Genomic DNA, 14,535 nt, shown 5'->3' on the forward strand with positions numbered 1-14,535 from the left:
GAACCTGCCGGTCCAGGACCAGACGGAACCTCCAGAACCTGCAGAACCTGCAGAACCTGCAGGACCTCCCGGTACCGGTACCGGTACCAGACCTTCGGCCCAAACAGCTGATGCTCAGCTGCTCCTTCTTACCAAAATAAAAGCTCAACTGGACTGAACCGGTACCGCCGCTAATCCTGCAGAACGGGGACCAGCTGATCCAGAACCGGGACCTCATCCAGAACCAGAACTGGTCCAGAAACCCTGTTTTTTCAGGTCCGGGGCGGTACCGGGCCGGTACCGGGGCGGTTCTGATGCGGGCGGCCTGAAGCCGCGTGTCCCCGCGGCCCGGTCCTGGTTCTGGTTCTGATCCTGCACGGTTCTGCTGGTCTGGACCCGTCCGGACCCACCGGGACCATGAGCTCCGTTATTCCGGGCATTCCCGGACGGAGGAGAGTCCCGAACCTGGACCGGATCAGAACCGAGGACGACGCTCTGAGCAGGATCGCGAGGGAGGTGAGAGAGGGATCGATCAGGGTGATCAGTTAGGGGGGGTGAGAGAGGGATCGATCAGGGTGATCAGTTAGGGGGGGAGGGGGATCACTAGGGGGTAATTGATCAGGGGGGGGATCCATTCAAAATAAATTCCTAAATGAAAAGGTTCTGGTCCGGTTCTTGGGGGATCATTAATTATTTAATGCATTAATGAATGAATGAATGATGGGGCCACTTCAATTCTTGGGTGGAACCAAAACTTATATTTTACTTTCTAACTTGTCTGTATTTATTAATGTTGGTAAAAACCCAATATATTTATATATGCATTTTTATATATAATATATATCATATATGAATGAATGAATGAATGAATGAATGAATTTATTTATTTCAAACATGTATATTAAAAATAAAAATAAACAGTAACATCTTCATATGCACATAGGTTAGAATATATCATATATTTAGTTTACTAATATATACATATATATATATATATATATATATATATATAGATATATATACATTTTTTTATTTCTTTTTAATTATTATTGGGTTCATAAATCCTCTCAGAAACTCCTAATGATCCCCATTTTGTCCAAATGATTAGGGATGAGACTGATGAATCTGTGAGACCGGCAAGTGTTGTTTTGTTTTTTTATTGTTTTTATTTTATTTATTTTATTTTATTTTTCTAATTATCATTGTCCTGGTCCTGGTCCTGGTCCTGGTCCAGAACCAGGACCAGGGTCTGCAGGTTCTGCTGGTTCTGCAGGTTCTGCAGGTTCTGCAGGTTCTGCAGGTTCTGCTGGTTCTGCTGGTTCTGCAGGTTCTGCAGGTTCTGCTGGTTCTGCAGGTTCTGCTGGTGTCTGGTGCAGGATTAAGTCTGGACTTGTTAGTCTGGTATGAGACGACCCCCCCCTGACCCGGTTTAGGGGGTGGGGGCCCGGCGGGGGGTCCGGCCCCCCCGACCCGGTTAGAGGGTCCACCCCCCCCCCTGACCCGGTTTAGGGGCCTCTAATCCCCTCCAGAAACTAATCCCTCTTTGTTTTTCAAACACGGGATTGTTGAAACTGGTGAAGGTCCTAGAGACCAGCAGAACCAGAACCAGAACCTGGACCAGAACCAGAACCAGAACCTGGACCAGAACCAGGACCTGGAGGACCCAGGACCAGAACCAGAACCAGAACTAGAACCGGGACCCGGACCTGATCCAGGTCCGGGTCCCGGTTCAGACCTGGTCCAGGTCCAGGTGAACCGGTTCTGTTGCAGATCAAAGATGAACCAGAAATATGAGTGACGTATGTGGAGGATCTGGAATACACTGATCAATACACCGATCAATACACTGATTAATTGGCTGATCAGTGGACTGATCCATGGACTGATGATGTGGATCAGTCCATGGATCAATGAGGTAGAAGGATCTGATTCTGGTGTTGCTGCCCCTGCTGGAGGGCAGAGGTGTTGCACCTGCTGCAGGTGTGTGAAAGATGATTGATCACCTGATTACTGATCAGTATTGATAATTGCAGGTGGCTGATAGATCACCTGATCAGTTGATCAATCACCTGATCAGTATTGATAATTGCAGGCGGAGTCCCGTCTGGCGGCGAAGCGAGCGGCGAGAGCTGAAGCTCGAGAGATCCGGATGAAGGAGCTGGAGCGGCAGCAGAAGGAGGTAAACGCTCTTATTCTGAAAATCTGGGGGTTACCCGGCTCTTATTCTGAAATCTGGAGGTAACCGGGCTTTTATTCTGAAAATCTGGGGGTAAACAGGCTTTTATTCTGAAAATCTGGGGGTAACCGGGCTTTTATTCTGAAAATCTGGGGGTAAACAGGCTTTTATTCTGAAAATCTGGGGGTAAACAGGCTTTTATTCTGAAAATCTGGGGGTAAACAGGCTTTTATTCTGAAAATCTGGGGGTAACCGGGCTCTTATTCTGAAATCTGGAGGTAACCGGGCTTTTATTCTGAAAATCGGGCAGGCTTTTATTCTGATATCTGGCAGCAGAAGGAGGTAAACGCTCTTATTCTGAAATCTGGAGGTAACCGGGCTCTTATTCTGAAATCGGGGGGTAACCGGGCTCTTATTCTGAAAATCTGACAGGCTTTTATTCTGAAATCTGGCAGCAGAAGGAGGTAAACTCTCTTATTCTGAAAATCTGGGGGTAACCGGGCTCTTATTCTGAAATCTGGCAGGCTTTTATTCTGAAATGTGGCAGCAGAAGGAGGTAAATGTTCTTATTCTGAAAATCTGGAGGTAACCGGGCTTTTATTCTGAAAATCTGGAGGTAACCGGGCTTTTATTCTGAAAATCTGGAGGTAACAGGCTTTTATTCTGAAAATCTGGAGGTAACCGGGCTTTTATTCTGAAAATCTGGAGGTAACCGGGCTTTTATTCTGAAAATCTGGAGGTAACAGGCTTTTATTCTGAAAATCTGGCAGCAGAAGGATTTAAACGCTCTTATTCTGAAAATCTGGAGGTAACCGGGCTCTTATTCTGAAGTCTGGAGGTAACCGGGCTCTTATTCTGAAATCTGGAGGTAACCGGGCTTTTATTCTGAAATCTGACAGCAGGCTTTTATTGTGAAATGTGTCAGCAGAAGGAGGTCAGCAGGCTCTTATTGTGAAGTGTTTCCTGTGAGCTGCTGATTGATTGATTGATTGATCCAGAGACTCCTCTGATCAATCATTAAGAAACAGTTTAAATGTATTTTCAGAATAAAAGGTGTTTCCTGGTTCTGACGTCTCAGATTATTCTCCTGTAAATATTTACGTTAAATTCTCTCCCGACGACGTTTCCTTTAGTTTTACTGATCAGTTATTTTATTGATCGTCCTGATCAGAGGTTTCCTTCAGTTTTACTGATCGGTTATTTCATTGATCGTCCTGATCGGACGTCAGATCAAACATTAGTGAAACTAAAGGCTTTAAAGCTGAAAGGACAGAGATAAAGGAAGTGGAGGGTCAGCTGACGGGGTCATGTGAGGAGAGGTCAAAGGTCAACGAAGAAACTCAGACCAGCAGACGGAGGTGAGTCTCTCTCAGTTATTACCCTTATCAATAACCCGATCAGCTCTCAGAACCAGGTTATTACCCTGATCAATGACCGATCAGAACCAGGTTATTACCCTGATCAATAACCCGATCGTAGCTCTGATCACTGATCAATAACCAGCAGCTCGTGGTTCTGATATTCCTCCGATCCCGATCGATCAGCTGTTTCTGTCTGTTAGACGTTGTTAGGAGCTGATCAATACTGAGAGCTGATCAATACTGATCCTTCAGCTCTCACAGCGACACGTCTGGTGCTGCGTTACCATGACGATGCTTTTATTGTGAAAACCACAGCAGATATTTGCTGTTTCGTATCTAGAACTGCTTTTATTGTGAAAACCACAGCAGATATTTGCTGTTTTGTATCGAGAACTGCTTTTATTGTGAAAACCGCAGCAGATATTTGCTGTTTCCTTGTGGAGAACTGCTTTTATTGTGAAAACCACAGCAGATATTTGCTGTTTCCTTGTGGAGAACTGCTTTTATTGTGAAAACCACAGCAGATATTTGCTGTTTCGTATCTAGAACTGATTTTATTGTGAAACCCTAACCCTAATCTTCCTCTTCCTCTTCCTGCAGCTGTTTAACACCACTAAGGTAGGACTAATAACTTTATCTCCTCATTTCCACCTTAAATGGAGCTTTTCCTGCCAGGGGGGCGGAGTTTAGGAGCTAAGCTCCGCCCCCCTGACCTTTCCTGACCTCTGACCTCTGACCTTTGCCCTGTGCTCCTCGCCCACAGAAGTATTATGGTCTGGATAATAAGTGGGGTCACATTGAGCAGTGGATGGTAGGACTCGAACCGCCGTCGTCATGGCGACACGCAGAGCCTGCTGGGATTTAAAGGGCCGGTACCATCCAGGAAGTGATCCGGCTGTCAATCAATCACATCAGAGATGGATTGGATGTTTGATGTAAACTCTCCAGAGTCGTCATGGAGACGAAATCAAAACATTGAGACGAAACCAGTCTGTAGATACAGTTGTGTGAAAAAGTGTTTCCCTTCCTGGTTTCTTCCTGGTTTCTTCCTCATTCTTTCCTCATTTCTTCCTCATTTCTTCCTCATTTCTTCCTGGTTTCTTCCTCATTTCTTCCTGGTTTTTTCCTCATTCCTTCCTCATTTCTTCCTCATTTCTTCCTGGTTTTTTCCTCATTCCTTCCTCATTTCTTCCTCATTTCTTCCTCATTTCTTCCTGGTTTTTTCCTCATTCCTTCCTCATTTCTTCCTGGTTTCTTCCTCATTTCTTCCTCATTTCTTCCTCATTTCTTCCTCATTTCTTCCTGGTTTCTTCCTGGTTTCTTCCTCATTTCTTCCTGGTTTTTTCCTCATTCCTTCCTCATTTCTTCCTGGTTTCTTCCTCATTTCTTCCTGGTTTTTTCCTCATTCCTTCCTCATTTCTTCCTCATTTCTTCCTGGTTTCTTCCTGGTTTCTTCCTCATTTCTTCCTGGTTTTTTCCTCATTCCTTCCTCATTTCTTCCTCATTTCTTCCTCATTTCTTCCTCATTTCTTCCTCATTTCTTCCTGGTTTCTTCCTGGTTTCTTCCTCATTTCTTCCTGGTTTTTTCCTCATTCCTTCCTCATTTCTTCCTGGTTTCTTCCTCATTTCTTCCTGGTTTTTTCCTCATTCCTTCCTCATTTCTTCCTGGTTTCTTCCTCATTTCTTCCTGGTTTTTTCCTCATTCCTTCCTCATTTCTTCCTCATTTCTTCCTCATTTCTTCCTGGTTTCTTCCTGGTTTCTTCCTCATTTCTTCCTGGTTTTTTCCTCATTCCTTCCTCATTTCTTCCTCATTTCTTCCTCATTTCTTCCTCATTTCTTCCTGGTTTCTTCCTGGTTTCTTCCTCATTTCTTCCTGGTTTTTTCCTCATTCCTTCCTCATTTCTTCCTGGTTTCTTCCTCATTTCTTCCTGGTTTTTTCCTCATTCCTTCCTCATTTCTTCCTGGTTTCTTCCTCATTTCTTCCTGGTTTCTTCCTGGTTTCTTCCTCATTTCTTCCTGGTTTTTTCCTCATTCCTTCCTCATTTCTTCCTGGTTTCTTCCTCATTTCTTCCTGGTTTTTTCCTCATTCCTTCCTCATTTCTTCCTCGTTTCTTCCTGGTTTCTTCCTCATTTCTTCCTGGTTTTTTCCTCATTCCTTCCTCATTTCTTCCTCATTTCTTCCTCATTTCTTCCTCATTTCTTCCTGGTTTCTTCCTGGTTTCTTCCTCATTTCTTCCTGGTTTTTTCCTCATTCCTTCCTCATTTCTTCCTGGTTTCTTCCTCATTTCTTCCTGTTTTTTTCCTCATTCCTTCCTCATTTCTTCCTCATTTCTTCCTCATTTCTTCCTGGTTTCTTCCTCATTTCTTCCTCATTTCTTCCTGGTTTCTTCCTCATTTCTTCCTCATTTCTTCCTCATTCCTTTCTGGTTTCTTCCTCATTTCTTCCTCATTTCTTCCTGGTTTTTTCCTCATTTCTTCCTGGTTTCTTCCTCATTTCTTCCTCATTTCTTCCTGGTTTCTTCCTCATTTCTTCCTCATTTCTTCCTCATTTCTTCCTGGTTTCTTCCTCATTTCTTCCTGGTTTCTTCCTCATTTCTTCCTCATTTCTTCCTGGTTTCTTCCTCATTTCTTCCTCATTTCTTCCTCATTTCTTCCTGGTTTCTTCCTCATTTCTTCCTGGTTTCTTCCTCATTTCTTCCTCATTCCTTCCTCATTTCTTCCTGGTTTCTTCCTGGTTTCTTCCTGGTTTCTTCCTCATTTCTTCCTCATTTCTTCCTCATTTCTTCCTGGTTTCTTCATCATTTCTTCCTGGTTTCTTCCTCATTTCTTCCTCATTTCTTCCTCATTTCTTCCTCATTTCTTCCTGGTTTCTTCATCATTTCTTCCTGGTTTCTTCCTCATTTCTTCCTCATTTCTTCCTCATTCCTTCCTCATTCCTTTCTGGTTTCTTCCTCATTTCTTCCTGATTTCTTTCTGATTTCTTCCTGGTTTCTTCCTGATTTCTTTCTGATTTCTTCCTCATTTCTTCCTCATTTCTTCCTCATTCCTTCCTCATTTCTTCCTCATTTCTTCCTCATTTTCTGGTTTCTTCCTGATTTCTTCCTCATTTCTTCCTGATTTCTTCATGATTTCATCCTCATTCTTTCCTGAAATAAGAAATCCGGAAGAAATGAGGAAGAAATGAGGAAGAAATGAGGAAGAAACCAGGAAGAAATGAGGAAGAAATGAGGAAGAAATTAGGAAGAAATGAGGAAGAAATGAGGAAGAAATGAGGAAGAAATGAGGATGAAATGAGGAAGAAATGAGGAAGAAATGAGAAAGAAATGAGGAAGAAACCAGGAAGAAATGAGGAAGAAACCAGGAAGAAACCAGGAAGAAATGAGGAAGAAATGAGGAAGAAATGAGGAAGAAACCAGGAAGAAATGAGGAAGAAATGAGGAAGAAATGAGGAAGAAACCAGAAAGAAATGAGGAAGAAACCAGGAAGAAATGAGGAAGAAACCAGGAAGAAATGAGGAAGAAATGAGGAAGAAACCAGGAAGAAATGAGGAAGAAATGAGGAAGAAACCAGGAAGAAACCAGGAAGAAATGAGGAAGAAACCAGGAAGAAATGAGGAAGAAATGAGGAAGAAATGAGGAAGAAGTGAGGAAGAAGTGAGGAAGAAACCAGGAAGAAATGAGGAAGAAATGAGGAAGAAGTGAGGAAGAAGTGAGGAAGAAATGAGGAAGAAATGAGGAAGGGGGCAACACTTTTTCACCCAGCCGACCTTTGACCCTGCTTTTCCCAGCAGCCTCCATGTGTCGTTCAGGGGGCGGGGCTTCCTGGTGTTGTTCTGCACGCGCTCAGACAGACCCAGGGGGCGGGGCTTCCTGGTGTTGTTCTGCACGCGCTCAGACTGTCTCAGGGGGCGGGGCTTCCTGGTGTTGTTCTGCACGCGCTCAGACAGTCTCAGGGGGCGGGGCTTCCTGGTGTTGTTCTGCACGCGCTCAGACAGTCATGGGGCGGGGCTTCCTGGTGTTGTTCTGCACGCGCTCAGACAGTCTCAGGGGGCGGGGCTTCCTGGTGTTGTTCTGCACGCGCTCAGACAGTCTCCTGCTAGGATTAACAAGCTCGTTAATCCGGTCATTAGTTCCTCCTGCTGCTGCTGCTGCTGCTGCTGCTGCTGCACGTCTGCATGAAACAGGTCACATGATCAGGTCACATGACCAGGTCACATGATCACCTGCAGGTCACATGACCACCTGCAGCTTTTAATAACATGTTTTTAATTTCATTTCACACATGCATGTTTTTATTTAATTTTGCTTTGTGAAACTTTAAGTTACATTTTCATAACAGCTAGAACAGGGGTCGGCAACCCAAAATGTTGAAAGATCCACATTGGACCAAAAACACAAAAAACTAAATATGTCTGGAGCCGCAAAAAATGAAAAGTCTTGTATCAGAATTAGAATGAAGGAACACATGCTGCATTTTTTTTATTAGTTAGAACTGGGGGGAGATTTATTTATTCATTATGCACTTTGAGAAAAAAGTCGAAATGTCAAGAAAAAAGTCAAAATTTCGAGAAAAAAGTCGAAATTTCGAGAAAAAAGTCGAAATTTCGAGAAAAAAGTAAAAATGATGAGAAAAAAGTCGAAATGATGAGAAAAAAGTTGAAATTTCGAGAAAAAAGTCAAAATTTCGAGAAAAAAGTCAAAATGTTGAGAAAAAAGTCGAAATGTCAAGAAAAAAGTAGAAATGTCAAGAAAAAAGTCGAAAATTTCGAGAAAAAAGTCGAAATATTGAGAAAAAAGTCGAAATTTCGAGAAAAAAGTAGAAATGTCGAGAAAAAAGTCAAATATCGAGATTAAAAAGGAAAGGAAAAGGGAATAAAAAAGAGGAAAAAGAGGGAAAAAATAACAAAAAGGGAAAAAATAACAAAAAGAAAAAAAAGAAAACAAAGAAAAAAAGGAAAAAAAAGGTCAAACATTTCTGAAAAAGCTCCAGGAGCCACTAGGGCGGCGCTAAAGAGCCGCATGCGTCTCTAGAGCCGCGGGTTGCCGACCCCTGAGCTAGATCTTTGTGTTTCATGAAGAAGCTGCTTATCCGTGCCGTGAGCTTTATTACCCTCAGCATGTCTGGCAGGTTCTGCTGCTCTTCTCCCTGCGCTGCGTCTGGCAGGCTGCTGCATGACTTCACACTTTTAGTTTAGTTGTAATAATTATAATAATAATAATGATAATAATAATAATAATAATAATAATAATAATAATAATAATAATAATAATAATAATAATAATAATAATAATAATAATATTAATAATTGTAATAATAATAATAATAATTACTAAACTTCTACTTTTATTGTCACTATACGAGGCGTAACGAAATTAAAGCAGCACGTGTTTTGGTGTTTTCTTTCAAAATTTTAAGTAAAAAAAAGTTGAATAAGTATAAAATAAAATAGTACAAAATACAAAATAAAATAGAATAAAACTCTGCATGCTGCTATTCCCTGCTCAGTGTCTGGCAGGCTGCTGCATGCTGCTATTCCCTGCTCAGTGTCTGGCAGGCTGCTGCATGCGGCTATTCCCTGCTCAGTGTCTGGCAGGCTGCTGCACGTTGCTGCTATTCCCTGCTCGGTGTCTGGCAGGCTGCTGCATGCTGCTATTCCCTGCTCAGTGTCTGGCAGGCTGCTGCATGCGGCTATTCCCTGCTCAGTGTCTGGCAGGCTGCTGCTCTGCCTGGTGATGTCGTGTCGTCTCCTCTAACGTCGTCTTCTTCTTCTGCTCTTCCAGGAGGAAAGTGAGCGCTACTCCCGCCACTCACGGAGACACGCTTCGGTCTGTACCTCCTCTTCTTCTTCTCCCTTTTACTAGTCTAGTGTAGAAGGTCAAAGGTCATGTCTCACATTACCTGCAGTTACCACCAGCAACCACAGGGGTCACACAGGGGTCACCACATCCAACCAGGAACCTGAATACTGGCTGTGGTTCCTGGTCTGGTTCCAGGTCTAGTTTCCTGGTCTGGTTCCTGGTTCCTGGTCTGGTTCCTTGTCTGGTTGACGCCCTGATCTTTCTCCTTCTCCAGATCTCTGACGATGAGGAGAGGATGTCTGCAGGCAGCAGAGGAAGTCTGAGGGTGAGTTTCACGTGCGTGCGTGCGTTCGGGCGTGCGGGCGGGCGGGCATTTTTCAAAAGCCACAAACCTTTTGAACATTCTGACACCAAAATGGACATTTTCAGACCGACAGATTAGGAGAAAATGAACTTTGTTTGAGACCTGTCTCTGTCTGAGCAACTCACTCGTAGCATAAAAACAAAGACATTGTGAGAGACACAGAACCCGGCAGATTCTGACAATCTTAATCTTATTCAGATATTCCTTAAAATGAGTGAGTAAGCTCAGTGCGAAGACAGAGTGAGATTCTTTTGAAGAAAACAGAAAACCTTTGATTACATTACAGTCAATGGGGACTGAGACAGGTATTGCGGCGCTCTAACCCCCCGTTTAAATTTTGTGCATACCCCGCCTGTCAAAGTCACATTTATGAATCCCAACACCTATGTCTACATTCTGACCAAAAATTTCAGGTTATTTTTTTACTGTTTCTCCCACTCTACCAACCGACACCCGCACTCTAGATTTGACTAAAAAGTGATTTCCAGTCCTCACTTGAGTGCTCATATCTTGAAAAGTGTAGATCCGAGGCTGCGCCAGAGGAACTATTGTTATCCTGCACTCCTCCTCCATTGCTAGCATAGCTAACGAGGAGGAGCCTCTGGCGCAGCCGTGGCACTAACCAGACAAACGCCAGACAAACAAACATGCCAATTTGGAGAAACTGAACAAAGGGCTTCTTTTCGTGCTCGTCTTTTTGCATATTTCTGGATTAACTGGGTGGGCGGAGCCAGTCAGCACCACTTCCTGTCCGAGCTTGTAGTGGAACCTGAACCTGGAACCTCTGATGATAAAAACCCTTTAACTTACTAACCTCTTCTCTTTGTTTCCTTCCATCTTTCCCTCCGTGCTTCCTTGGTTCCCATCCTTGGTTCCTTGGTTCCCATCCTTGGTTCCTTGGTTCCTGATTCCTTGGTTCCTAGCCGTCAGACTACGGCGGGTTCCTGGGTTCTGGTTCTCGGGCCTCGGGTTCCAGGGCTTCCTCCAGGACCAGCTCGGCCCGGGCCAGTCCGGTGGTGAGCAGCTTCTTCTTCTCTGGTTTAATCTCTTAAACAATCCGGTGGTGAGCAGCTTCTTCTTCTCTGGTTTAACCCCTTAAACTCTGGTCTAATCTCTGGCTCCCCCTGCTGGCTGCTTGTTTTGGGAGAAAATCAATTAAGGCTCGAGAGTGGTCGGCGACACAAAATTAATCACACACTCGCTTTTGCTATAATGATACATTTATTACCACAAGAAAAGCCAGCATTGCACATAGAAGACACACACAGAATTGCTCTTTTGCTAGGACAAATGTGTCAAGTTATCCCCCACAAATGACAGAGCAATAGACAATTACACAGGGCTAGGCTATAATAACTCTTACCTCGACACAGGAGACTGGAGAGCCGAACAGTCCTGGACAGAGTGGCCAAAAAACCCGGCTGGGCGTCGTGCACTAAACCCGCAGCTGACTCTGCCCGAACTCCCGGCTGTCCCGTCTTTATAACTTTATCAACATCCTAGCTCGCCAGCTCTCACACTAAGTCTTGGCCTCCCGCTAGGGATAGGCGGTATGGACTAAAACATTTATCACGATAATTTCTGGCATTTATCCCGATAACAATAAAAAAAATAACAATTCAACTCCAACTCCGGACTGACACTGTGTTTTGGGAATTCAGGGCATTTCCAGGACACTGAATATATATTTCTCCCTTCATTCCACCTCTGGCCTGAAAATGTCCTAATTGAAAAACAAGCATAATACATGAGCATAATTAATATGAAAAGTTTAATTCAGGGCATTCCAGGACACAAAACATATTTTACCTTTCACTGCTCCTGTAGCTGCAGCCGCTAACGTTAGCGGCTCCTAGTTTCCATGGTAACGGCGTGATGTTAGCCGCATCAGTAAAGCGTCTGTTTCTGTGTTCAGGTGGAAGAGAGGACGGACAGAGATTTCCTGGATAAAGTGAGTGGAATTTAATACGTCTGTAATTTAACACCAAAGTTGCTTCTGAACTTTTACATCCACGGTTCTATTTCTAAAACATTTGTTTAAGGTTTTTAATGTTTTATTACGTTTTCCAGGGCTCCAGGACGGCGTCGACGCTATCCGCCGCTACGCTAGCCTCGCTGGGCGGAGCCTCGTCTCGTAGAGGAAGCTGCGACACGTCGGTCTCCGTGGAAACGGAGGCGTCAATCAGAGAGATGAAGGTACTTTACCTGGTTATTGGTGGTTATTGATGGTTATTGATGATAGTTATTGATGGTTATTGGTGGTTATTGATGATAGTTATTGCTGGTTATTGCTGGTTATTGATGATTATTGATGATTATTGATGATGGTTATTGATGATTATTGATGATAGTTATTGCTGGTTATTGCTGGTTATTGATGATTATTGATGATTATTGATGATGGTTATTGATGATTATTGATGATAGTTATTGCTGGTTATTGGTGGTTATTGATAGTTATTGATGGTTATTGATAGTTATTGCTGGTTATTGATGGTTATTGATAGTTATTGATGGTTATTGATAGTTATTGCTGGTTATTGATGATGGTTATTGATAGTTATTGCTGGTTATTGATGGTTATTGATGATGGTTATTGCTGGTTATTGATGGTTATTGATGATAGTTATTGGTGGTTATTGATGGTTATTGCTTGTTATTGCTGGTTATTGATGGTTATTGATGGTTATTGATGATAGTTATTGCTTGTTATTGCTGCTTATTGATGATGGTTATTGATTAACCCCACCAGGACTCGCTGGCTGAGGCGGAGGAGAAATACCGCAGAGCGATGGTTTCCAACGCTCAGCTCCACAACGAGAAGATGACGCTGATGTACCAGGTGGAGGCGTTGAGGGAGGAGCTGGGCGACCTGGAGGAGACGCTGTGGGAGGCCCGTCGCCACGGCGACGACTCCAACAAGGTACATTCGTTCATACATACATACATATATACGTTCTGGTTCCTCAGGGTTCTGTTGTTGGTATAAGGCCCCGTTTCCACGTATCAGAAACGCTGGTGTTTTCATGCGTTTTCTTCGTTCATTTACAGGAAAACGAAGCTCAAAGTCTCCAAAAACCATCATTTCTGAAAACTCCGGCCAAAGTGTAGATTTTCAAACCTCCGTCTTCACGTTTGCTTGTAAACGGAGAGAAACGGACATTTATTCTTCAGAACGTCACATTATGAGACAGAAACGTCACCAGCGTCATGAGTGACACCTGTGGTTACAATTAGTTTGTAACCGTCAATATTTTCTTGTATTTGACCCGTTTTATATTCTAACATCACACTTAAAAGTAACTCCACTTCTCTGTCACTCCAAACCAAAGACTCTGGTTCATCTTGGAAGTAACTGGAAGTTACTCGTGTCATTTGTTGATGTTTTTTTCCAGGATTCTGATTGGCTAGCATGACTTTATCTTCTCGTTACACTGCCCCCTGTAGGTTTGGCTGCTCATAGCACCTTAACAGATATTTATGCAGGTTCCTGGAAATGATGGCATTTTTATAAACGTAGAGGGGAAATATCCGTTTTTGAGAAATTTTGAGAAAAAAGTCGAAATTTTGAGAAAAAAGATGAAATGTCGAGAAAAAAGTCGAAATGTCAAGAAAAGAGTCACAATTTTGAGAAAAAAAGTTAAAAGTTTGAGAAAAAAGTCGAAATTTTGAGAAAAAAGTCGAGAAAAAAGTCGAAATGTTGACAAAAAAGTTGAGAAAAAAGTCGACATTTTGAGAAAAGAGTCGAAAAGTCGAGTAAATAGTAAAAAAGAAAGTAACTGGAAGTTCCTCGTGTCATTTGTTGATGTTTTTTTCCAGGATTCTGATTGGCTAGCATGACTTTATCTTCTCGTTACACTGCCCCCTGTAGGTTTGGCTGCTCATAGCACCTTAACAGATATTTATGCAGGTTCCTGGAAATGATGGTGTTTTTATAAACGTAGAGGAGGAAATATCTGTTTTTGAGAAATTCTGAGAAAAAAGTCGAAATTTTGAGAAAAAAGTCGAAATTTTGAGCATGACTTTATTTTCTCGTTACACTGCCCCCTGTAGGTTTGGCTGCTCATAGCACCTTAACAGATATTTATGCAGGTACCTGGAAATTATAGGATTTTTCAAAACATAGAGGAGGAAATATCTGTTTTTGTAAATATGTGGAAACGTGGCCTAATAGTCTTGGAACAAGTCCTCAAAAAAGCCTTTAGTTTTCAAGATATCCCTAGAATCAACCACAACAATGATTTTTATCATCATTAGGGTCTCTTGTTAGTGAAATTGGATGTTGTGGTCTTAGATTTTAGGGGAAAATATCAGTTTTTGTAAATACCCGGCTATGTGGAAACGTGGTCTAAGAGCCTCACGGTTCTCTTGTCGTCTCCAGGAGTTTGAGCGCGAGCGTCACGCCCACAACCTCCTGCAGTTCCAGTTCAGAGATGTGAAGGAGACGCTGAAAAGAACCGAGGACCTGCTGACGGTCAGTGTTTCCACCTGCTCTGTGAAGTCCAGAGAGTTTAGACTCTTTACAGTTTTTTACTTTTAAAAAAGCATCAACTTTAGCATGACATGAAAAACTGCACACACTCAACCAGCAGAGATCCCAGGTTCCTGTGCTCTAATTAGTGCCACAGCTGCCCAAGAGGCACTCCTCCTCCATAGCTATGCAATGGAGGAGGAGTGTTACTATTGTTATTGTGTGGATTTATTTTTCTTATTATTATTCATTTTCCGGACAGATTTCGGTTCGCTACTCCTCCTACAGCTTTGAGAAAACGCGAAAAGTAAAAACGTAGAAACGTGCGCCGTAAGCGGGAATCGTGTGCTTTGACTTTTATTAGCGATTGGCGTGCACGTTTTTG

At 42.9% G+C, this 14,535-nt stretch overlaps 1 protein-coding gene across 1 annotated transcript in view; it reads left to right on the forward strand.

Moving 5' to 3' along the window:
* Positions 1 to 229: 229 nt before the first annotated feature.
* Positions 230 to 14,535, forward strand: part of lrrfip1b (leucine rich repeat (in FLII) interacting protein 1b) — a 32,921-nt gene continuing 18,615 nt past the window's right edge. The window contains exons 1-11 of the mRNA XM_061715808.1: positions 230 to 495; positions 2,072 to 2,158; positions 4,117 to 4,134; positions 4,280 to 4,327; positions 9,298 to 9,342; positions 9,590 to 9,640; positions 10,603 to 10,695; positions 11,595 to 11,630; positions 11,750 to 11,875; positions 12,432 to 12,602; positions 14,061 to 14,153. Coding sequence (XP_061571792.1) covers positions 397 to 495; positions 2,072 to 2,158; positions 4,117 to 4,134; positions 4,280 to 4,327; positions 9,298 to 9,342; positions 9,590 to 9,640; positions 10,603 to 10,695; positions 11,595 to 11,630; positions 11,750 to 11,875; positions 12,432 to 12,602; positions 14,061 to 14,153 — 867 coding nt within the window. The 5' untranslated portion in view covers positions 230 to 396. The remainder of the gene's footprint in view (positions 496 to 2,071; positions 2,159 to 4,116; positions 4,135 to 4,279; positions 4,328 to 9,297; positions 9,343 to 9,589; positions 9,641 to 10,602; positions 10,696 to 11,594; positions 11,631 to 11,749; positions 11,876 to 12,431; positions 12,603 to 14,060; positions 14,154 to 14,535) is intronic.

Source organism: Cololabis saira, chromosome 24, assembly GCF_033807715.1.
Source record: "Cololabis saira isolate AMF1-May2022 chromosome 24, fColSai1.1, whole genome shotgun sequence".
NCBI lineage: Eukaryota > Metazoa > Chordata > Actinopteri > Beloniformes > Belonidae > Cololabis > Cololabis saira.